This window comes from Microplitis demolitor, chromosome 1, assembly GCF_026212275.2.
Source record: "Microplitis demolitor isolate Queensland-Clemson2020A chromosome 1, iyMicDemo2.1a, whole genome shotgun sequence".
Classification (NCBI taxonomy): Eukaryota; Metazoa; Arthropoda; class Insecta; order Hymenoptera; family Braconidae; genus Microplitis; species Microplitis demolitor.
In genome coordinates, this window is record NC_068545.1 from 23160130 (window position 1) to 23186074 (window position 25945).

The 25945-nt window shown below is 28.6% G+C and overlaps 3 protein-coding genes across 11 annotated transcripts; 2 read left to right on the forward strand and 1 right to left on the reverse strand.

Annotated features, from left to right (window-relative positions):
- The first annotated feature begins 65 nt into the window (after positions 1 to 65).
- LOC103580090 (beta-1,4-glucuronyltransferase 1) lies at positions 66 to 11772 on the forward strand. Of its 6 annotated transcripts, XM_008561723.3 has the most exons (6): positions 66 to 428; positions 510 to 588; positions 6968 to 7502; positions 7766 to 8155; positions 8768 to 9112; positions 9200 to 11772. In XM_008561723.3, the coding sequence occupies exons 3-6, from the start codon at positions 7128 to 7130 to the stop codon at positions 9638 to 9640; spliced, it is 1551 nt and encodes a 516-aa protein (XP_008559945.1). In that variant the 5' UTR covers positions 66 to 428; positions 510 to 588; positions 6968 to 7127; the 3' UTR covers positions 9641 to 11772. The 6 variants fall into 6 exon arrangements, with proteins under 6 accessions (XP_008559945.1, XP_053593443.1, XP_053593447.1 ...); XM_053737468.1 differs by lacking the exon at positions 510 to 588; XM_053737472.1 differs by lacking the exon at positions 510 to 588 and having other exon boundaries at positions 66 to 206.
- Positions 11773 to 13139: 1367 nt separating this feature from the next.
- LOC103580087 (myosin-G heavy chain) lies at positions 13140 to 19153 on the reverse strand. Of its 4 annotated transcripts, none has more exons than XM_008561720.3 (7): positions 18928 to 19153; positions 18482 to 18852; positions 18293 to 18421; positions 17780 to 18108; positions 17070 to 17420; positions 16767 to 16993; positions 13140 to 16382 (listed from the first exon to the last, which is right to left on the reverse strand). In XM_008561720.3, exons 4-7 carry the CDS (start codon positions 18081 to 18083, stop codon positions 14190 to 14192), a joined length of 3075 nt encoding a protein of 1024 aa, XP_008559942.1. In that variant the 5' UTR covers positions 18084 to 18108; positions 18293 to 18421; positions 18482 to 18852; positions 18928 to 19153; the 3' UTR covers positions 13140 to 14189. The 4 variants fall into 4 exon arrangements, with proteins under 4 accessions (XP_008559942.1, XP_053594225.1, XP_008559941.1 ...); XM_053738250.1 differs by having other exon boundaries at positions 17780 to 18093; positions 18159 to 18421; XM_008561719.3 differs by having other exon boundaries at positions 18159 to 18421.
- A 3902-nt stretch (positions 19154 to 23055) lies between these two features.
- On the forward strand, positions 23056 to 25140 carry LOC103580086 (uncharacterized). Its single transcript, XM_008561716.3, has 6 exons — positions 23056 to 23431; positions 23507 to 23727; positions 23804 to 23863; positions 24156 to 24418; positions 24496 to 24655; positions 24938 to 25140. The coding sequence occupies exons 2-6, from the start codon at positions 23520 to 23522 to the stop codon at positions 25033 to 25035; spliced, it is 789 nt and encodes a 262-aa protein (XP_008559938.1). The 5' UTR covers positions 23056 to 23431; positions 23507 to 23519; the 3' UTR covers positions 25036 to 25140.
- The last annotated feature ends 805 nt before the right edge of the window (positions 25141 to 25945 follow it).

A 25945-nucleotide genomic window follows, 5' to 3' on the forward strand; every position in this document is an offset into this window, starting at 1 on the left:
AATGACACTTGTCTGCTGATCAACTATCAGTGTCCGCACTCCTCTTCTCAGTCCTCAATCCTCACTCGTGCTCCTGCTGGTGGTGGTGGTGCTGCAGTTTAACTTTGAAGTTGGACAAATACACCTATCAGTTCGCTTGTCAGGCTACATGGTGAAGAACGAGAGTGGGGTGGATCCAGACGAGGACACCAGAGACCAGACCAGTAGTGAGTATAAAGAGCAATGCCAGAATACACCCTACGAGTTACCAAGTTACGTTAACTAGGCTAGCTAGAGCTAGAGCAAATCTAACAATAAATATTTGGATTAAAAAACAAGGTGGTTTGTATCATCGAGTGTCAGCAAGACAACCCACCAGTGAAGTGATGATCTGCTTATTTTTTGTTTACAAACATAAACGTAAATTTATTAATTTATAAAATAAAAATGTAAGTAAATAATTATTTTATTAAACTTTTACTTGGACTTGGACTTGGATTTAAAATTATAAATAAATTTTTTTTTGCTAGTGAAGAAAGTGCAAGTTTTAGTCCTTGACAACGAAAACGTGTTACAATATTAGACTACTGGTTTTCATACGCATATGTGGTTTGTGTTTTTTTTTAATATTTTTTATTCCTTTGTGAAAAATAACCGAGTCAATGTCCGAGATATCACACGCATAAAAAAAAAAGTGTGGATCTCAGCAGTTCAGCATAGCAGGGCCATTTCTTGTTGATGACACAAAAGACTGGAGTTTTGCTTTGGAGTAGTGGTGCGTGATGGTAGTGGTTGTGTTCTGAGAGTCTTTGGTCCAGTGTCCAGTGCGTTGGATGCAGATGAGAAATCATATGAGGTCGGTGTCGAGGGTGGAATTCCTCAGTCAGTTCTGCTTCTGACACCGGTTGTAAATTTGATTTTATTTAATCTTATCTAATCTGAGCCGCTCATCAGCTTATCTATTATTGGATTGCCACGTCTATTTTAATGGATAGTTGTCACTTTTAATAGAATATATAGATAAATATAAATATATATTAATTATATTGCATTTAAAATCAAGTAAGAAATCGTAGTCTTGATAATTGTCGTGCGTGTTCGTTTACTACTTCAAGCATGCATTGGTTCTTCTTTGCAAGGTAATTTTATAATTATCTATAATTGTTATTATTTTAAATCACGTGATACCTTTATCATTTATTTCATTAGAATAATGATAATTATTATTATTACTACTGTTAATGTTGATGTTGAAATAAATGATACTGAAGTTAGCTAACTTCTAATACTTTTTGACTTTTTTAAAAACAATAAATTATAAGAAATTACACCTGTAGTTTTTTTAATTTACTACATGTGCATATTTTTATTTTTTGTAATTGCTTTTTTGAAAAAAGAAATCCGAAAATTGTTAATTGTTAATTGTCTATTAACTTCCGGATCATTGATACTGAAGTCAGCTAACGTCTAATACTTTTTGACTTTTTTTTAAACGATAAATTATAAAAAAAAAATATTTGAAAAATTGCACTTATAGTTTATTAAATTTTCTACATGTGCATATTTTCATTTTTGATTTTTTTAAAAAAGAAATCCGAAAATTTTTAATTGTCTGCTAGCTTCAAAATCATTAGAATAAATGAGTTTTAGAAAAGTAAATGGAGTATAAAGTATACATTAAAAAAAAAAACTAATGATTTTAGGTGAGGGTGATATGTTTTACTATTTAATTATAACCGTACTCAGGGTTATAGAATGAAAGTTATCAAGGTATGATGTTTTAAAGCTAAAAGTAAAAATATGTCGTGTCGACCTGGTCTATATCTAGTGTCGATATCTATGCCTGTGCCTACATATCAATATTTATATAACTCAAGTCTACACCATACACACAAGTGTAATTGCACATGCGCTTGTATTGATATATTAACAATCTATCTATTTATTTGACGGTTGGTCAACACGCTAGGAAGCTCAGCGAAAGATTAACGGTTTCGCGTGTGACCTCATCATGCGGAGGAATTAAAAATTTAAGGAATTTATAGTAAAATTTTACCAATGAATTTACACCAGTTACACGTACACTAATAATTTATGATACGTCATGTGTACCTTGATTCGTTTCATCGTGAGCTAACGGAATTTTTTTTATTAAAAGAATGTGCTGACCCTATACTACGATCTGAGAATTTAAATCTCAAATAAATGTACGTTGAGAAAAAATAACTTTTAGAAATATTGTATTTTCTTCTTAGAAAAAATTTTTCTAGTGGAAATTTTTAATGTTATGGATTTTTAGCGGAAAAATTTGATGACTTCATTTTAAAGTCATCTTAAGGTCATTCTCAGACACTGTCCCCCACTATTTAAAATTTTTTAATGACAACTGTCATTGTCGTATCAAAATTTTGTCAATTAATTAAAAAAAGACTAAGGCATTAACTGGAAAAAAAAAAAAAAAAAAAAAAAAAAACAATTTTGTAGAGACAGATTTTTAAAGTAATTACTACAGTTGACATCAATTGAAAGTTAAACGAAATTTGGAAAATAAATTTCAGTAGAATTTTCATGTGATTTTATAATTGGAATTTTCAAATTTTCTAGGCTTAAATTTATCAAAAAAATTTCGTATAACTCCTAATTGATGTCAACTATAAATCATTTTTTTAAAATTCAATATCTCGGCGACAATCATCGGTAATGACGTTGTCTTTTTTTAAATTAAGGTTTTAATTGTTTTTTAATTACGGCCTTTCTCAGGCAGTTTTCTCCACTTTCAAAAATTTTTAATGACAAATAACATTATCATATCAAAATTTTATCAATCAATTAAAAAAAAATTAAAGCATTGATTGAGAAAAAAACAATTTTACTGAGGTAGATTAAAAAAAAAAACATACTTATAGAATATTCATTTAAACAAAACTTGGAAGATAAATTTCAGTAAAATTTTCATGTCAATTTCATAATTAGAATATAAAAATTTTTGAATCTAAAATCTATTCAACAAATTTCGTTCAACTTCTAATTGATAACAACTGTAAGTAATTTTTTCTAAAATTCCATAGGGTAGGAGTAGCCCGCATGAAAATATCATATATGGTAAGCATATATTAAAAAATATATATTACAGATATAAATATATAGGTGTCAATACATGAAATATGTGTATGTGTGCTAGCTTACAAATTTAAATTTATAATTATCAATATATGTAATACATATATGTGCTAACTTATAAGTTTACATATATGATTATAAATATATAAAATACATGTATTAACTTATAAACTTACGTATATAATAAATTATATTAAAACTTACTATATTATATATAAGAAAATATATATTTTTGGCTACTTATATGGTCCCATATTGATTATATATTTTTCCATATATATTTATCCTATATGGTATTTTCACGCGGCACATTTTCGGCCACTGTTCCATTTTTGGACATATAATATTTTATTTTAATTTATGAAAAAGTATTTTTAAAAAATTCCATTATAATACAGTACAAAAAATTGTCTTTGAACTAATTAAGAAAATTAATTAAGTCAGTACATATTTTACAAATTATTTTATTTAAAATTTCTAAGTAATCAATTTCTTTTTCTATTGTTTTAATTTTTAATTAATTAATTAATAAAATTTTAGTGCAATTATAACAGTTGAAAGTAATTTCATATTTTTAAAAAGTAGAGGACACTATTTTTTTGGATTACTGTCAATAAATTTTGATTTTTTTCTCAAAAAAATTAATCTTCAACTTAAATATTTAATTAATAATGTAATAATTTTTATTGATTTACTACTCAAGAAAATATTGTTTTTACAAAAGTTATTTTTTTTTTTTCAGTGTATAATTTTATGTATTTAGTTTTTTATTATATTTTACATTTAAGGTTTAGGTCATCGAAAAGTTCATGACGTTAATGAGCCATTAAGTTTGAATTTTATCAAAAGATTAAGCGATTAAAATAAAGCTTGAGTCATAGTAAAGGTTTTATTTTTCTTTTAGTTTAACAAATTATAACTCAAGTGTTGTGTTAAGTGCTAGTTGAATTAGTTTTACACATGAAATTATATTTGTTTTATTTAGTTTGTTTTAGTAATTCAAAAATACTCGGCTAAAGTTACGTGTTTGTTTATTTATAGTTGTAAGAAATTTTATTTATTTAAATTTAAATTTTACGCGGCAATTTAATATTCAAAATTATATAGTATAAAATAATTTATAGTTAACTATTAATTATTTCACAGTGTAAATTATTAATTTTTTTTATTAATTTTTTAAATTATACCTTTTATGCTTCTGTGAATATTTAAATATATAGATATATATGAAATATTAATTTATCAGTCTAGAGAACTAGAGAAACGCAAGCGGTGAAAGCTTTCCCGCATCAATATCGCTTTCGCTCGCATTTTATCGTCTGCTTTGCATACTCACAAAAAAAAATTCATTTTATTTTTATTTAATAACAAGTTTTTTAATTATCTAATTAATATAATAATTTTTATTGTATTCTACTATTATTTTATTCCGCGTTATATCGCTGCATAGTAAAAAATGTTTCCTATTTGTGTAAAGAAAGAAGTCTGTGTTAAAAATTTTATGTTAAAAATTTAACATTCTCGTGTGTTAATTTAACATACTGTTTTTGTATTGTTTTATCAGTTCATTTTTGACACAAAAAAGTTTTAATTAAAACAAAAGTAAAATTTGTCGGTTACTGTCTAGTGTTAACATTTTTAAAATGTAACTGAGATAGAGCGCGTGTTAATTTATTAAAGTAACACAAAGAATGTTTTGAATTTACCGTAAGCTGTAAAAATCGTAAGTGAATTCGGAGTGATTAAATTAAAGATTTCCTCACTCAGAGTTACGGAGTTTTAGAAAAAGTTTTTTTTTCCGGCAGAGTAATTTTGGAGTAACTGGATTTTATTTAAATTTTCATTCACTTCGATTCAGATCCGTATTCACTCCGTCATTCGGAGTTCCAGAGTTTTAAAAAAAATTACTCCGCATTCGGAGTAAATAGAGATTTTTTTTTCCCTTCTCTTCGGAGTCTTAATATTAAAATAAACTCTCTTTAGGAGTGAATTCTCTCCGAAATTTTTTACAGTGTATTGTTAATCTTATATATATATAAATTTTTCTAATTATCAAAATAACATGTCTTGCAGATAACATTTTAATGTGTTAAAGTTTTAGAACCGGTAACAGAGAATATTAAAATTTTTTTGTGTTATTTTTTTTACACAAATTAATAATGTTAAAACCACATAAAAATTTTTGTAAAATGTTGTTCTAATACACAGTTTTGTGTTAATTTTTACAAAATTTTTTTTACTGTGCGATAAATAAATTGAAGCGTTTTTAGACATCCTAAGTTAAAAAATGTTGACAGTATTATACTTTTTTTTTCTAAAGCCACAAATAAAAATAAATGTATATCAGGAAAATATAATAATGATAACAATTATGATATAAATAAAAAAAGAGAAAGGTATAGATGATTCACCGGTAAATATACCGGATACACATCTCCATGTGTAATAATCCTTGAGGTGTTTTTTTTATATTACTTGTAACACATTCACTTTATTTATTTACAATTTTATTATACAATAATTATTAATAGTCGGTTCAATTATTCTATCATTATCTTTTTATGTTGCGTTAAAAGAAAAAAAATAACAAATAAAAATTTAATCATGAATTATTGTGTAATGCACACGTGTGTATGTGAGATAACTTTTTTTACTGATGATCAAAAAAAAATAAAAGGTTTAAATAAATAAATAAAAAAAAGAAATATATAACTGACGAAATAAGAACGGACGTTGAAGATACCAGGAGATTGCTTATCAAATATAGCCAGTGAAGTCTACTTCCGTTTTTTTCGCATCCTCTCAGTCCAGAGAATGGACTCAAACTTTTTAATTTTTTTTTTCTTTTTAAACTTTTTTTTGCCGCCAGTAATTTCCAGTTTATCTGAAATATATTTCCAAGAGCCTTGACTAGACCTCGATTTCTTTGAATAAGATTTCTCTTGTTCATTTAATTCTCCATAGTAATATAAAAAGTATGAATAATTTAATTTGTAGTTGTATTCAGTAGTCTCTTGCTCAATATTTTTCTCACTCAACTATGTAATAATGATTTAATGTATAGTTGTCTTCTTCAAATCGTAATATTTTACCAGAGTTATTAATTGTCACCTAGAATTATAATAATACATTTTAAATTTTACGAAACCGTTGATAAAAAATTAATTTTAGTACTATTGTACATTATTTATATTTTAATAATATTAAATATATATATGAGAGAGGGGCAAAACGGGGTACCCTCCTTTTATACAAAATTTTTTTTTTTTAATATTAAATATAATTTATTAAAAGCAGAAAATTATTAAAATGATTGTTTATATTATTAAAATACAATTGCTTTATAGTTATTTGCAAATATCATGTGTGTAAAGAATAAAAAATATCAAATCCGAAATTTTTTGGAGGGCCAACTTTGCCCCTAATTTTCGATTTTTCAATTTCAATAAACGCAGCATAATGTGAAAATAAGTACCAAGGATCTGAAAAGAAGTAAACGCGTAAAAAAAATTAATTTCCTTAAGGGGTCCACTTTTCCCCGCTCTTCTCTGTATGAAATGTAATTTTTCTTTATGTAAATTACTTACAAGAAAATTTAATTTAATTACCCCATTTTGCCTGCAAAAAATGAATTTTTTCTAGTTACTTTAGATATAAAAAAAGACAACATATTTAAGTCCCCGAAAACTCAGTATTTTTTAAAATACCCCGTGTTGCCCCCTTTCTTCCCTTACATGATAATCGATATAATTGACAAGCACAGCTTTGAATAAAATATCAATGTATATACATATAAGTATACAATAGTGACAAAGTCTTAGTTGTTCTATGGTCTCTTTTAATAATAAATATCATAATTGTATTACAGGGCCAGGAGGTGAAGAACGTAATTGTGAAGACCCGGTTGCACTACGGCCATCCATGTCAATAAATGAATCCAAAGATGATACTAAAATCTTAGCACCAGTACTTAATAAAACAAAATAACAATAAATCTCCATCTAAACTTAAATAAAATAACTACAAGTATGATAGTGAGAAGAAATTGGGCCTTACGGCTGTCTGTCGTCGTTAACATCTGCGTTCTCCTGTACATATGCGTTCACTTTAAAACGGCAGCTTGGGTTGAAGATGCTTCTAATTGGGATAACTCATCGGGATCGAGTGTTCAAGAAGTTTCGAATGATATTCAAGCGAATAGCAACAACAACAACAATAATCAAAGTAGTCAAACAACACGATTATCAAGCAGCGTTGAAGGAAGATTTTCTAGATTAATTTCAAAAGTAAAAGATAAACCGACGGAATCTATTGAAGCATCTAAGGCCATCGAAAATAAGGAACAGACGAATCATAAATCAGAGACTGCACAAAGTTCTTCTTTATTCCTTTCCGGTCAAGAGGTGAGTATTTCATGTCAATGACTTGATAATTTATTGCTGTTGCTGTTGATGTTCATCTTTTTGACTTTAAATCTTCCAACAATTACCTCCACAGCTATTCATTTTTCTACCTTTCCTTCTTCAAGTCCTTGCCATACTGAGAATAATTATTTAACTATTTAACTGAACGACTGTGAGCATCACAACGTACGATTCTTGTCTTCATTTATTTATTTTTTCTTTTAATTTATCGGCTAGTTTTAATTTATGTATTTTTTGTGTAGAGCTCTCCGCTGGCCCAACCTTCAGCAGCGGCGGTGACATCGTCATTGAGCTTAAAAGACATAATAAAGTGTAACGACAAGTCACTGGAAGCTAGAATTGCCCAACGCGGCGATTACTGGGTACTTTATAACTATGTGCCAATGAGTATTTACGTTGGATGTTGGGAAAGCGTTACTTATACGACCCATGCGGACTTTACGTTTCTCGACAATCTGGAGCCGTTGCTGCGACGCTGGCAAGCACCAGTATCGATTGCTTTACATGCACCAGGCACAGACTTTCAGCCGACTTTAGATTCAATCAGATACTTGAGAAATTGTGGAAGTCCACTCGTATCACAATTCACCACCTTTCATATTTATTTCAATAGCAAACATGTACCCCGATCGGTTCGTTGATTATTATGGTTATTGTTATTATTAGGGTAGAAGTAGGATTTGTGGCCACTGCTCCATTTTTCGACACTTCATACTATTTTAATTGATTCAAAAATATAAAAAAACTTCTATTGTAAAAATGTGATAAAAGTTATTTCGAATGCATTTAAAAATTAAATCCGGAAATTAGTAGACAACACTTTTCGGATTTTTCTTTTCAACGAATCAATTAAAAAAAGTAAAAAGTAAAAAAATATGCACATGTAGAAAATTAAAAAAACTATAAGTGCAATTTTTTTTTATAACATCGTTTTCAAAAAAATCTTAAAATTATTAAACGTTGGTTAACTTTGGTACAATAAAAGTAATTTTCATTGCGTATTTTACAAATTATTTTATTTTAATTTTTTGTCATCAAAATTGGTGCTGAAATGGCCTAAAACGACACTGCAAAAAATTTGGAGTGGATTTCATTTAAAACGGCATTCACTCTGATTCGGAGTTTCAAAATTAAATTAAACTCCACTTCGGAGTGAATTCACTTCGGATTTACTCCGCTAATTTTTTACAGTGTAATACTTTATTTTAATACACAGGAAATCTAATATCCAAATTTTTTTTTAGGTACCATCGAGCGAAAAAGTATTATCCTCTGAGCCATATAACTGTAGTCTTGGGGCACCTTGGTCAAATCAAAATGTTATAAACAACAAAATGTATAAAAACGAAAAAAAACTTTTGTATCCCGTTAATGTTGGGCGTAATATTGCGCGTGAATCTGCCATAACTCACTACGTACTCGCGAGTGATATTGAGCTTTATCCTAATCCAGGTTTGCCGGATAATTTTCTTGAGATGATTCGTAAAAATGATCATCCAGCGTTGTCTAAATCAAATCCTAAAGTATTTGTATTACCAATATTTGAAGTTGATAAAAAAAGTCAACCGCCAGTTAACAAAACAATTCTGGTATATATATATACACATATCAATACTGATAACAATAATTATAAATTAATAAATAATAAAATTAATAAAATGATAATTTTTTTTTAGATAAAAATGCTCAAGTCAGGCAGCGCAATTCCATTTCACAAGAGATTGTGTTCAATTTGTCACAATATACCCAAAGGGAAAGAATGGCAAGATGCTGTCGAGACAACGGATCTTACGGTATTTCATGTTGGTAAACGTACTGGTAATTTTGCTCACTGGGAACCTATATTTATCGGTACAAATAATGAGCCAATGTACGAAGAACGTTTAAGCTGGGAAGGTAAAAGTGATAAAATGCCACAAGGTTATGCGCTCTGTGTATTAAATTATGATTTTCTTATTCTCAATAACGCGTTTCTTGTACACCGACCGGGTATTAAATCTTACAAAAAAGATCAACGACGCGACATGCTAACTGAAAAAACCAATACGTTTATTAAAAAAATTTTATTACCCGAGCTTAAAGTCATGTATGGATCAAGAAAAGGCTGTGTCGTTTAATTACACAGCTATGTTAATATTTATTATAGTTAATTGACATAATTGCGACAACTGTTGATATTTAAAATATTAAATATTTAAAAAACGAAAAAAAAAAAACTCTCAATCGTTATTTATACAATTACAGCAATCAATAAGACCTCATGTATTTAATAATTATAATTGTTATAACAATTTATTGCCATTTGACCTTTTTTTCACTACTTCTATTGACTTATTAATTGACATTTGCTATTTATTTATCAAATATACCATTCAAGTATTGACTTTTATTTAACGCCAACAAAAATAATTATTTGACATTTTATATTTGGCCAAAAAATAGAGTACTTAAATAATGTATGAGTGTGTTTTAATATCATTACAATTATTATTATTATTATTATTATTATTATTACTACTACTATTAAACATTGACTGTATTAATTAAAAGCCAGCCTTCTATTTTTCACTTGTATTTCTATACATATATATATATTTAAAAAAATCATTTTTAATTATAATTAAACAATATCAAATGACTAGAGGTGTGCAAATAGTTCGAATTTACGAATCATTTGTATTGAATCGAATCGAATAATTTGAATTTTTTGAATTGTCAGTCTTTGAATTATTTGAAAATTTTATTTTGAACGACTTAAAGTTTTAATATTTTTTCTAATAATTGAAATTTTTGTCGGTGGTAAATAGAACTTTGGACATAAATTTACGAAAAAATTGTTTTTGGTTAATTTCAAAATTAAGCTCATTATTAAAGGGTAACGTCAACCGATTTTCATTTAAATTTTAATTCATGGACAAACACTGGAAACTTTGACAGAGGGCTGAACATTTCGTATTTTCAAAATTTTTAGAAAAATTTTTTAAAAATTCTCACTACTCTACGAGTGCAAAAAAAAAGTTCCGTTTATTTTTTTGTGAGAAAGAGGTCCGGGGGTGTTTACCCTTAAGGACATTTTCAAACAGTACCGCAATTTTTAAAAAATTTTCGATGACAACTGTCATAATTATATCAAAATTTTATAAATTAATTAAGACTTTAATTGAACCGAAATATAGAATTATTTAAAAATTACTTACAGTTATCAATTAGAAGTTGAACGGAATTTTTTGAATAAATTTTAGCCTAGAAAATTTGAAAATTGTCATAAAAATTTAACTAAAATTTATTTTACAAATTTCATTTAACTTCCAATTGATGTCAACTGTAAATAAATTTTTTTAAATTCTATATCTCAGCATTGTTTTTTTTTAAATTAATTGATCAAATTTTGATACACCTGACAGTTAATTGAAAATTTTTTAAAAGTAGCGGGCACTAAGAATTAAAAAGTTAAAAATAATTCGAATAATTAAAAAATTCGTGAATTATTCGATTCGATTCGAACACTCCTACAAAAAAAAGTATTAATTTAAAAATAAAAAGTGTAAATAATGTAAACACAATCTGCAAATGCGCCTTTATTGTCTAATAACATAATAATGTAAATGTTATGCAAATTTTAAAAATCCGCATAACATATTCTGTGCCTTATTGCCTTTATCATGTCATAAGAATGTACGTACGTTTAAACATAACATTTGCTAGTATATCATACAAACAAACACATGATAACGATTATGAATGAAAAAATGAGTAAATGATCATTAAGTAATATGAGTTTAGTAGTAATTTAAAAATGCAAGATAAAGGTGAACATATGCCAACTTATATTTTCTAGTAATTTATTACATAACAAATAATAATAAAAAGTAATTATCACTTGCGAATGGTTGGTGTGAATAATTAAAAGGTTTAGTGTTGAAGCTGAGATAAGACTTGTCTTGACATTATTTATGTTAATATTATTATTATTGTTATATATATAAATATATTGTAAAGAGAGCGGGCAACAATGATGTTTATTGATGTAAAGAGACCGTTTCTTGACTTTCATATTTATCTGTAAATACTTGAGTACGTTTACGAGCAACTGATGGGTATGAACGTGAAATGTAAATAAAGTGTAAACTTATACATATAAATTAAAGTGTCAAACCCGAATGTCTCGTAAAAATAAAGCGCGCATTTATTGTTTATTTGTTAAAGAGTAAAAAAAAATAAATTAATAAATAATAATGAACAACAGTAACTATTTTAACTTTTCGTACTATTTATTTTATTTTAAATTAAAATATACATAATTGGAGACTGTAATCACACAAATTTATAATTTTAAATATTTCTTTACACACATCTCCGAATTAACAGCAAATAATTTTATTATTATTATTATTATTTTATTGTGAAAAAAATAAACTTTTTATTATTTTATTTTTAGCTAACGCCATAAAATAAAGACTTTTCTTATACTTTTTTTTTACACATATATGGGTATAATTAAATATATTTTTTTATTTTTTATATTTTATTTAAACGCAATAAGTATGTAATACGTACATATTTATTTTAATTTATATGATATTTATAATTCTCACGTGGATTTAAATTATCTTCAAATTAGCATCCAATTAACAATTTTTGACTTTTTTTTTTTAAACTTAATTAAAAAAACTAAAAATATGCACATGTAGAAAATTTAAAAAACTACAGGTGCAATTTTTTTAAATATTTTTTTTTTTTTTTTATTTTAAACTTTTTAAAAATGACAAATTATAAAAAAAAAAAATATTTAGAAAAATTACACCTGTAGTTTTTTAAATTTTCTACATGTGCATTTTTTTTTCTTTTTTTTTGTTTTGTAATTGACGTTGAAAAAATAAAATCCAAAAATCGCTAATTGTCTATTAACTTCAGGATCATGGATTTAAATTTTAATTTAGTCGTCCAAACAAAAATTTGCGAGACATATTTTTTTATTATAATTTTAAATCCATTAAATAATTATAGTCCATAAAAGCTAGTGCTGCGTTAATTGTTTTTTTTTTTTACTCGCACATTTAGCTGGTAATTTAATAGGCACGTCAAATATTTATATACAATTAACAATATATTTTTAAAATCATTTTTTTCTTTTATTAATTTCACGTGTTTCAATTATGAAATAAATAAACTCGCCTTTAAAATTAAAATATCCATTAAATAATTTTACTGTCTATTAATTTCATTTAAATCAATTTGCTGTTTGATATTTTAAACGGAAGACAAAAATAATTATATAAAAATTAATTGATTTTTTTTTCTTTTAAATCAAAATACACAGTAAAAAATAATAAATAAATTATTTATTTAAAAATAATTATAAAGTCTTAAACATTAATTATTTTAATTCCCGATTCTTATATTTTTAATTTCCATTGGACTAAAATTTTCGCACTAAATATTTATTTAAACGTTAAAACTTTTTTCGGGAAGATCGTAATTAAAAAAAAACATATATATATACATAAATATTTTGTATATATTTAGATTAGACTGATTCAAAAAAATCGACTATTTTTTTTTTTTTATATACGGTAAATATTTTTCGATATGACGTGAAAAAAAAAAAAAAAAAAAAATGAAAAAGTTGGAGCTTTTAATATTAATTTTAAAAACCACCGCGCAATTTTTGATTTTTTAGTAAATTTTAGTATTATTCTATTTTTTCGACGAAATTATCAGATTTATCGTAAAATGTTATAAGACCTTTTTTGTAGATCATTTCATTTCCTACAAATTATCTGTTATCAAATTTCCAAAATTTTTGAAAGTTCTTTAGATATTTGCATTTAAAAGTAATAGAATTCGGCCAAAATAAAATTTCTTGGAACAAATTGACATTTAAATGCAAATAACTAAAAAACTTTCAGGAATTTTGAAAACTTTATTAGAAATAAGTTGTAGGAAATTAAATGAGCTACAAAAAAGGTCCTGTGGCATTTCACGATAAGTCTAATAGTTTCGTCAGAAAAGTCGAATAACACAAAAATTTACTATGAATTCAACTTTGACTGAGTAACTTTTGAAAAATTAAATTTATTACAAATAAGAGATTTTTTTTGTAGTGCGCTCAATTTCCAACACAGATATCTGTTGACTTTTCCAATACATTGATTCGCTAATGAGTTATTTAAATAGAAAATCAAAAATTGCAATCAGGCGGTTGTTAAAATTAATATTAAGAGTTCAAACTTTAGCGCCATTTTTTTTTCGTCATCTCGAAAAATATTTTCCATACAATTTTTTCAAAAAAAGAATAGCCGATTTTTTTGAATGTCTAATTTAAATATACTATACATTTTAAAAATGATTAATGGAGATAAATATGTCGCGAAGAATATATGAAACGATGATATCAATTTATAATAAAAATAAGAAATTAATTTTAATGATTAGCGCCAGTGACCTGCATCAAATTAGAACCGATATCAATTACAAGTTCTAAAATATAATTGAAGAAAAAAAAAGAAAATATAAGAAAAAAAATATATTTATATTTCTATTTATCTTTAATAATAACGAAAAAAAAAAAACAATTTAATTTAATTAGCATCTATTAATTAAAAAAGAAAAGAAATATATATATAAGCATATATATATTTATCATATTTATATCTACATAACTATTTATTTACTGAGACGCTTTAGACGTGACCGGGTTCCTAGTGATCTAGCGCTTGGATTGTAAGGAGTTGACTTGACTCTCTTAGCGATTCCGGGTACTGAATTTGGTGAAACAGAAGCTGATGACCCATTGGCTCCTCCAATATTACCACCAGCTTGTTTTAATTTTCCCGATGTCGTTAATCCCGCTGTGATTGTCGTCGTCGATTTAACTTTAGACGGCGTGCTTGACATCCGAAGTTTCGTGGTGTTGGAAGGCGGCAATGAGAGCCGGTTTTGCTTGATAATATTGTACTGGTGAGCCAGCTGAGGTGGAACTGTGTGTCCCGATGCAATGTCAACATTTCGAGACCTCAAAGTTTTGATAGGAATAGCAGCTATCGTATCAGACCTGAGCCAACGCTGAGGTGTGCTGGTGGAAGACGACGTTGGGTCACTTGACAAAGCAGTGCCACCAGTAATAACATGATTTAATCTTGATCTATCAGAAGAACAACTTCCAGCACGGGCGCCACGACGGCGACGATGGTGGTGACTTGATTTACTTTGATCCCAATCTCTCAGAGCAAAACTTCCTCTCAATTGAACCCGACTCGAGCCATTTATTGATGGTCTTCTTATTGTTTTAACTGGAGTCGCTTTCTTTTCAAGACTACGTCGTTGAAATGACGTCGGTGATACTGTCAATTTTTCACGAGTATTGGGTGTGCTGGTATTTGTTGCTGCTGAGTAAGATGTTGTTGGAGAATTAACGTTTCTTAATTTAGAAACTACGGAGCAACGTGAATTACCAGGCCAACGACGTACTCGATCATGTCGTAATGACTGTTGTTTTGATTGCTCTTGATTTATTGGATTATTCTCATCAGTTGGAGCATTTGCATCACATCGTCTATCTTCTGATCGCGTGCGACGTTTAAAATTAGGCGGTTCTGGTACAGCGCAGATACCAGAATCTTCAGCATCTTCTAACGTAGAACTGTGTCTACGTTTATTATTAACGATTCCTGTAGTACGTCGGGTTGAGCCTGGTCTGAGTGGAGTTTCACGACGTCGTTTTAGTCTGGCAGTATCTACTGGAGACGGAGCTGGCATTTTTTTATCATCTGTGACAGATGTCGACGTAGCTGGCATCAATTGAGGTGACGTTTGAACAGAATCATTTTCTCGTCTTTCTAAATTTTTAGTTTCATCTTTAATACCTTCACTGGAAAAATCAGACGGTTTATCAAGATTTGAATCTGCTGATAGACTTTCAAATTTATCCTTTTCGCAATCAACTTCTGCTGGATTATTTTTTTCAACAACAGACGTTTGACTTGAAATTAGATCAGTCGAACTGGAATTGGCTGAATTATTTAGTCCAGATCTGCTGTTATTGAATGATTCCCAAGATCCAAAGAATGCGTTTTCTCTGGTCAATTGATGGGCATCTCCAGTGTCTTTTGTAAAGTCATTATCAAGTGGTTCCTCTTCTGCAACAGTGGTCTCAATTAAGGAATCATTTACAGATGATTGATTAACACTTTCATTCATATTTGTATCATTTTTTAATGTAGTTTTAGTATTTTCTTCGGCGGAAGATTTATCATCGACAGTATCGTCAGATAAAAGTTGACCAGCATCATCATTACTTATATCACTGGAGGATATTTCAGCAACTTGAATATTCTCCATACTTGTACTTTCTTTAACACTAGATTCACTTAAAGTATCATTAATATTTTCAACTTTTTCATGTTTATTATTACCAACAAACGGTTCATAATTAACACAATTTTCTTGGAAACTATAATCACCGGGTAAACTTTCATTTAGTCCGGATGAAGACGACGAAGGACTGATAGTTTGATTTGAATCCTCGCTGACCGTATTGTTGATTAAATTCGACGCTGCTGCTACTGGACTTGGAGGAACAACAACATTCGCCGTTGGTGGTTGGGTCCTGTCAATGTTGAAATCGGGATTTGAATTACACGAATGTGGTGTTAGGGGTGTAGGTATGGTCTTTGGAACTGAAGCTACGGCATCTTTTTGACGACGATTCATTAAAACTTCACAGCGTGATGGCCCTGGTGGGTCTATCATCAATGTCACGACACTTGTGTTATCAGCTCGTAGGCGCGTTGATGACCAACGTTCTAGAGCACGATCTACTAAACTCTTAGAAGGGTTTATCCACATTTGTGATTCTCCCTGGAACATTATCATAAATACATTGGATAATTTTATTTTTGTATTTCATATCCATTATAATTACTAAATGTCATGTAGCAGGAATGTGAACAATACACAAAAAAATGTGAAATATGAGACGGTCATCTGATCACATTATGCAGTGAATTAGTCGACTAAATTCAGTATCATAATTTGTCTTTTGATAAATTTAACAAATTTAAAAATTAGTAATAATTTTAAATTAATACGCGCTCGTTAAAAAAATTTTTTTAATTATTAAATTCCACAATAAAATATTTTAATAAACATTCAACTTTTAATAAACATGAGACTGCCGCATAATCTTATGAGTGTTCAATTACAACACAAAATTATTACTTTTTAATTATTTAAAATAATTACCTGTAAGAGATTTCCAGTCTGCTGTGAAGCAATAAAATGTTTTTCATTATGTCGTTCAGCAGCTTGAACGATTGCCACAGCAGCTTGAGGTGTCAGCATATTCCAGAGACCATCAGTACCAAAGATAAGACAGCGATATGACTTAACATCAACTTTAATAACTTTAACATCAGGCTCAGGCGAGACAACAAAAGTGTCTAGTTCTGAATTATAACTCCATAAGTCACCTAGAAAAAAATAATAATCCAACAGTTAGACTCAATAATTAACTTGAGCCAATTAAAAATTTTATTTGACACTCACCCAAAGATCTTGCCACAGCTAAAAATGGAATCTCGTCAATGTGAGTAGATCTTCGTACAGGTCCTTTGTGCCCGATCCTAGGCCTGTTCCAAACGACTCTCGGCACACCAGATTTACTGATAACTTTTCCTCCAGACTCTTGGATCCTTATCATCTCCGGTCCACTCTCCGGTTTATGGTCTCTAGTCAGTGGTTTCGCTTTCCACTGAGGATCATCTTCATCCTGATAACCGAGAATTATTCCCGAGTCTCCAACATGTCCCACATAAATTTTTCCTTTGCGTATAAAAGCTATACTAGCAGTCGTGCCAGCAGTTGACGGCAGTCCTGAGGCAGTTCTCGGCCATTTGTCTGTCATAAAAAGAGCAATTAACTTTAATTAAAATCCCAGGGCTTTTTTTTACGCATATTAATAAATTAAAAAAAAAATTAGATAAATTTCCATAATCTGTCATCATAAATGTCAACATAAAATCTCATAAAATCTATATCTATTTTATATACAATAAATATAAACAATAAATATTTATATTTTAGGTTAGTGCAGCTCATTACATAACCTAGATTCTAAACTTATGATCAAGAGTGGGGGAAATACGCGGGACAATGATGCAGAATTGCATGTTAACTTTTTAAAATCATAAATATTCAAATTTACAACCCTGGTAAAAAAAATTACATTAAATAAAAATAAAAATAAAAATACATACCCAGTTCTCGCCACATAGCGTAATGTGTATTAACATATCCGTCTCTAATCGCACGTAGCACATCCTCATCTTTGTCACTCCAAAAGTTTTTTTGCTTGACAATAATATCCATAAGATGATCTTTAGCAAATTTAGCAGCCTCGCCTCCTCCATGACCGTCAAAAATACCAAAAAACGCATACTCCAGGTCTTTATCATCGGAAGTTTGTTGGTAAGCGACACTGAACATGTCCTCCATGTATTTACGACCGCCCTGGTTACAGTGTCCGGTAACCCGGAGATTAACCTTGATGCTTAACGGCATTATGAATCACCTTTCACACAATATACTGCAATTTATTATAAAAAATTAAATCAGCACCCAGTACTGAATATTTACCCACTATTATTATCACTTATGTATTTAATAATATTATTATTGTTGTTATTATTATCAGCAACTACAGTATAGATACGAAGCCAAGTCTAACGTTTCTGATCGGATGGCTGGCTTATAGACCAGAGACCACGTACTTGTAACACACAGACTGGAGCGGAAACCTCGCGTATTAATTTTACTGCCATAAAAATTGTGGTGGGGTCGCTGCTGCTGCTTATACTTGTACTTCTACTTCTCATTCCCGATAGCGAGAGGGAGAGGCACTAAAATGTATAGTATATATATGTTATATTTGTATATGTATACAGTAATTCAACACTCACATTATTTACCAGGTTCTGTTTTATACATTCTATTCCCCTCCATCTGTCGGAGACTAAGACTGTAGTTAAGTTGAGAAGAATTCGACTTGCGCGCGTGAGAGCCAAATAGAAAACACGATAAGTACTTCTACTTCCCCTCTTGTCTCTCCTCGATTCTCTTCTCTTGTCACTGACTGTATATACAAGTATCTAGTATCCTCACCACGAGACTCGCCTTTAAATCCTTTGATACGTCGGCGGAAACTTTTATACTCTTGGCCTATCACGTCGCTTTGCTGATTGCGCGACTCTGTGGTAGTGAATAGAGGATTGGATGATGTTGGTAATGTAAGAGCTGGTGTAGACCCAGCAGTCAAAACCTTCCGTTATATCTGTAGAAAAGTGTATGTGGGAATTTATATATATTTTAAGTATGTGTGTGTATATGTATATATATTTTATACGACCTCCCAGACTTTGTGTTGGCGAGTGTTGGTCGACCTACTCCTCTGCGCAACAGCCCGCACGCAGAGCGACGTTGCCACGTTCACAAGCCCACTTCCCACTTTAATTTTTGTATTGGTTTAATTTCTTACCCGAGTCGCGGTTCAATTCGAATTATCTTTCACGTCATCGGTTACTTTTTTATTGCTGGTCATTTTAAAGTTTTTTATTTCTGAGTTATATATTTTTTTTATTAATGAGGTAAAATATCTAATTAGTGACAGGGTAACAATTATTGACACTTTATTACATTTAATTATTGTTATTATTAATTTTATCTTAGAAACTTGTCTAATTAATGATAATTGAAAAAAAAAATAATTTAGTGACATTTTTGAAAACTGCCAACTTAAGGCAATTATACGTCATGTCAATAATTGGTACATTTGAAATACTGTATATTTATAAAAAAATTTATCAACAAAAAAATATTTGATTAAAAATATAAGAATTTGTTATATGAAATAATGATTATTAATATTGAATATAATAAATAAATTATTAAATTTTTTTTTTGTATTATCAATAATTTGAACTTGTATTTTAAATTATTTTTTTTTAATTGCGTAAACAAAAAAAACATGTCCAATTTACCTCATATTAAATTTTAATTGTCTCAAAGTTATAAAGGAATCGATTCGCGCCCGAGTGAAGAACAAACTTTTTTTTTTTTTTTTAAATCAAAAAATTAAAGTTAATGAAATTTTGTTGAATTATTGATCAATTTTTTGACGACAATGATATTGATTAGATATCTTATAAATTATTTTAAAAATATATTGGAAAATCTATAGTTTGATTACGATAGATCTATAGTCAATGTATGGATTTACAGTATCCCCACTCTGCATTCTGTAGGTTTAGGTTTAAATAGTTTAAGAAACGAGCAAGTTTCCGAAGCTGCGGTGGCGAAATTGGTAACGCACTAGAACGGTTCCAACTTCCCTACGTGTGGTATTTATACTCCGTCCAATTGCACTTGTTATCATCCTGTTCGCCTCGCGGGAGAGCACATTGTCGATCCTGGTTGAACTCCTCAACGAATTTTCTTGGGTTAACATAACATCCGTTAACGCTTCGTCGTCGTCCCTTAGTCTTTCAAATCAATTTCCATCTGGCACCAAGATCATTCCTTCAGGAGTTCGATCAGGAAAATACCCACGTGGGCGCGCCGTTAATCTGGGGGGTCTCGGTTCGAATCCGAGCCGCAGCATTTTTTTTTTTTTAATTTTATGCTAGAAAAATATAACATGTCCAATTTACCTCACATTAAAATTTAATTTTTACAAAGTTCTGAAGTAATCGATTCGCGCCCAAGTAAAGAATTGTTTTTTTTTTTAATCGAGAAATTAAATTTAGGGAAATTTAAATAAATTTTTGATAAATTTTTTGATGACAATAATATTGATTAAATATCTTATAAATTATTTTAATAATATATTGGGAAATCTATAGTTTGATTATGATAGATCTATAGTCAATGTATGGATTTATGGTACCCCCACTCTGAATTTTGTAGGTTTAGGCTTAAGTAGTTTAAGAAACGAGCAAGTTTCCGAAGCTGCGGTGGCGAAATTGGTAACGCGCTAGAACGGTTCCAACTTCCCTGCGTGGGTATTGGCTGTGATTAGAGTTTAATTGCACTTGTAAATATCTCCTGTTTCCACGGGCAGGATTGCACTTGGTCCTGGTTGAACTCCTCAACGAATGATCTTGTGTTGACAGACCATCGTCAACAATCGCTCAACAATTACCATCGCAAAGTTCATATTAGTTTCTAAGATCATTCCTTCAGGAGTTCGATCCGGAAATACCCGCGCAGGCGCGCCGTTAATCTGGAGGTCTCGGTTCGAATCCGAGCCGCGGCATATTTTTTTTTTTTTTTAATACTATTTATTATTTTATAAAATGATATTTATTAAACAAAATAAAATTAAAATAATCATGAGCATTAATATTTATAATAAAAACATTTATTGTCTGGACCTAAAAATAAATTGATATTTAAAAGCTGACCTATAAAGTTAATTAACATATTTAACTCATAAATATTTTATAATTTTAATAAAGACCTTACCCACGTAAAAAAAATGCAAAATACGGATTTTATGATATACTCAAATTAGCCAAGGTCTGACAATTTTTGGATTTTTTTAGAAACGATGAATTAAAAAATATTTTGAAAAATTACACCTATAGTTTTTTTAATTTTCTACACATGTATACTTTTATTCTTTTTTGTAATTGCTGATAGAAATAAAAAAATCCGAAAATTTTTGAATTGTGTTCTGTGAGACTAAAATTAGCCAACGTCTAATAATTTTGAAGTTATTTTAAAAATGATAAATTAAAAAAAAAAAAATATTTCAAAAAATTGCACTTGTAGTGATATTAATTTTCTACATGTGCATATTTTTAATTTTTTTTTTTTTTTAAATTAAATTGCTAAAAATAAATTTGAAAATTTTTGAATTGTCTTTTATGACACTGAAATCAGCCAAGGTTTAATAATTTTGAAGTTATTTTAAAAATGATAAATTAAAAAAAAAAATATTTCAAAAAATTGCACTTGTGGTGATATTAATTTTCTATATGCGCATATTTATAGATTTAAAAAAATTATTTTTTTAAAATTAAATTATTTAAAAAGAAATTAAAAAATTGTTAATTGTCTGCTGACTTTATTATAATTTCTAACTTGAGGATCATAATTTTCTAAAAATCTGCGTGTACTTTCAAACTAGAGAAAATGGGTCAACATATGGACACTTAACCAGAGAATAAATAAAAAATTAAACGTGTCTATACTTGTCTAGTATTTTAGTATGAACCGCTGAATCATGCCTAGGGGATGATTTTTAAAAATGACAAAGCTTAGGACACGTGTTTAGACTTGTGGTTTTTCCGGCGCGCGATTTCTTTAGTTTAAGATAACTCTCAAGTTTTAACCGTCAGAACTCCACTTGAAATCTGGCAACGTCGCAGTCACCGTTCGAAATACTCGGGTACGCGGGACGAGGGGAATAAAAGAGGCGATATGACTTTCGCCGTGGGTCCAACATATTACCGCCCATATACGACTAAAAGGAGTTAATTTTTTTTTAAACTTTTAAAAATCAGTAGAAAAAAGCATGCGCACTTACACACATTAAATTAATAAATAAATTTTAAAAATAATTAATTATTTATATATTTATTATTCTAGATTTGCGATCTTATTTTACATAACTGTATCATTGGATAAAAAATAAAACAAAGGTCACTACAACCACACATGAGATTTAAATACCAGCAGCTGCGTTAATGTAGAAATTGATAAACACTCAGGTTGCATCATCATCCAACAAGATGGCAGTTCTATTCGTACATCTTTATTATGTATAAAATAAATATATGATTTTATATTTATTTTAGATATAAATTCATAGAAAAAATCTATAATTACTGAGCAAGGATACAAGTATAATTATTTATTTTAATTATTTGTGTAACTACAGTCTCTACATGACATCATGACTCAAGACTTAAATCGAACTATTGACTTTTGTGTACGACGTAGGATATCACACACACACACACACACACTCACACATGTCAGTATCTTTGTATATAATATATTTATTATACACAAGTTTAAAAATCCCACGTAAGTGTATGGCAGATATAAAATGATACAAAGAATTAAAGAATGACTAACTGGGTGTTGAACTGTATGACTGACGTGTAAAAGCAACTAGACAACATAAAATAATTTATGTTGGCTTGAAACAAGTATGTGCAGGATAAAACTTGTTGATGTAAAGAAAAAAATCTGACGCATCATTCTTACAGCTGGTTTTTTAAAATTTGATAATGATATTGCTGTGCTCGTTGGAATTCTGCGCGCGCATTTATGTCAGCTGTTTTTAATTTTAATACAATAGCTTATGTTTATTTTTATTTATTATTTGTTGAAGTTGCAGGAATTTACAGGAAAGCTATTGGATTGTTATACTTTTGTATGTATTTGGAAAAATGTATGATCGTTTTTTTTTGTTTTGTTTGAAAAAATTAACGATAATTATAAAATTTATAATAATTACTTTTTTTAGAATGAAATAAAATCAAGGATGAAAATTTGTAAAAATTGATGTAGAATTTTTTTGTTGCTATTTTATTATGCGTTAATTATTTTTATAATGAAAAAGTACCAATGGAAGTACATTGAGATTGAGATTTTACGTACAGTTGGTAAAGAAAATTTATCGAAATAATTGTAAGACACCGTAATTTAAGTCGAACAAACAATCGACAACCATGGAGAATAGAGACATAGAGTCTGTATTCTCCATGCGACCAACAAACGGTTTTTATGAATAAAAATATAAAGAATCAGTTTGTCGGCGCTATTTGCTTTAAGAGGTTTCTAAGACGCACGTGGATTTGGTGAGGAGATTTAGCTTTTTATTGTGCTCTTGAACAAAGATTGTAAGCAGTAATCAAAATTATCAAGTATGAAAATATACTATGTATTATGAAATAATAATTAACTATTTTGTTTAGATTTTTATGAAAAATGGGAAAATTCGTAGTAGCTAAACTAGAAGACAAAAATGAAGATAAATGGGAGGGAGTTCCTGATTTGTGGGTTACTAAAGATGACGACCAATGTTGGTGGCCAAACAATGATGTTCAATATAAAGCGGAAAATGAAGTTATATTTAATGGCTCTTCTAAGGGATGGTATTTGCGTCCTGTTGAGGATGTCTATAATGCTGATTATTGTGCGTTATAATTTTTATTCCTAACTAAATTTACTAGTTAAAATTTTTATATTTTTTCATTAAATTTTAAATTTAGATACACTTGATGACGCTGAAGAAAAAGCGGCCGAACTTAATCGTAAAGATTTAGAAGACGGTGAGTTCAATAATTTATTTTTTACGGCACATCTATCGGTCCAAGTCTACTGCAACATGTCAACCTAAAAAATTATCTCTCACTTAAAATATTCATCCTCTTTGAAATTCTCATAATGAAAATGTCAATCACAATAAAATTACTAACTAAGTTACTACCAAAAATAAAATATTATTTTTTGAAATCTCCACTGTCAACAGTTCAGACTAACTGATAAACTTTCAACTTTTTTTTTACTATTACGAAAAAAATATAGGGGTAATTGATAATATTTTTTTACAAATTATTACAGAAAGATATAACGAACTTAATACAAAGTTATGTACTGTAGAAAGTAAGCTTGATTCAAATTATCTCACGATGTTTTACAAGCAAGAAGAAATGAATCAGGATTTTCAAGAGATGAAAGAGATATTGGAAACTCTGAAAAATCAAGCTGATATTTATCATGGAAATAAATTAAGTTTAGCAGCTCTTTTGCCTATTAAGGATCTTGAAAATCTACAATCATTTGAATTACGACTCATGATTGAGGATGCGATATCGCAAGCTTTTGTAAATCATCAGCGTTTAATTGATTGATTTTATAAAACACTCACACAGTTAATAATTAATCTTGTTTTATTTTGCAGAAAGAATTGATTGCCATTTTGACTGATGATGAAAACTTGACTGAGAGTGTTTCGAAGATTCTAGGAACAGTTTTTTCAAATCAGTTTGCAGCTCAGTGTTCCTGGGATGGGCAAAGTGGAATTAAAATTGAAAACTTTTTCATTTTAAAAAAAATTAGAGGTAATTTTGTTCTTTTTGTTTTTCAATTGAAAATTTTATACCATGCCATGCACAAGAAAAACAATTATCTTGAGTCAAAAAAATATTTTTAAAGACAAACATATTGGGACTCAAGTGAAGATTTTCTTGACTCAAGAGAATTTGTCTCGGTCAGAACTTTCTACTTTATCAAGAAAATTGAGGTTTTCAAAAATATTTTCTTGAATTAAGAATTTTCATTTTCAGTCAAGATTTTTTTTGTGTATGACTACTAATTAGCAATTATTTTTATTATTATTTCAGTGATATTGAAAAATATTGATGCAAACTATGAAGGATTCGAAAGAGATGTAACTCTTTGGCTTGAGAATAAAAAAAAGTCAACGACAACACCAAATTAAATTAAAATTTATCTATTTTTGTACTAAGATTCTTTGTTATTAAAAATTATGAAACAGATTTCATAAATTTGATAAATGATCTATTAAAACTATTATGAAAAATTTTATGGTCATATTATTTTTTTTCCCTCATCAAAAATTATTTTTAATTCTGTTACCTGGAATTAGAATTCCTAAGAGCTGACATCGTTTTTTTTTTTTTTTTTATTGTTACCATTGTTATTATTCGTTAATAAAATATCACAATAATACCGACTGACGTATAGATGAATACCAACTTAAAATTGTGCTATTGGTAAAGCAAATTTATTCTAAACGCACATGATACAGAGTGGTCCTTTGTTGTATCTTTGAAGAAAGACTATAAATTGGTTATATCTTTACACAAAAATATAAACGATAATAAAAATTTCAAACGAATACATAAAATTATTTATATCCAAGCAAATTTACTAAAACAATTAAAAGATACCTCAAGTCAAACAAACAATTGAAAATCAGTTTATCGACACTCATCTTTGAGAAGTTTCTGAGACGTACGTGGATTTTAGCGAGGAGATTTAGTTTTGTGTTATGCTGAAAAATTATTTATATTTTGTAATAAATATTATTAAATAATAACTCGGGTTATTTTATAAGCACATAAAAAAAAAAAGAAATTATATAATTATATTATTTATATAGAAATTACAAACATTTGTCAGTTACATTCGCACTCGTGAATGAAGTGGATATGAGACAATTTATAAATTTGAAATAAATAAATCAATTAATCAAAATGAATAACTAAATGTAGCAGACATAAGACAAATTTCTGAATACATGTAAAAAAATTCAAATAATAAAATTTAAAAAAATGCATGTACTGAATTTTGAATTGTCTAAATATGTATTTTAAAGTTTTAAAAAT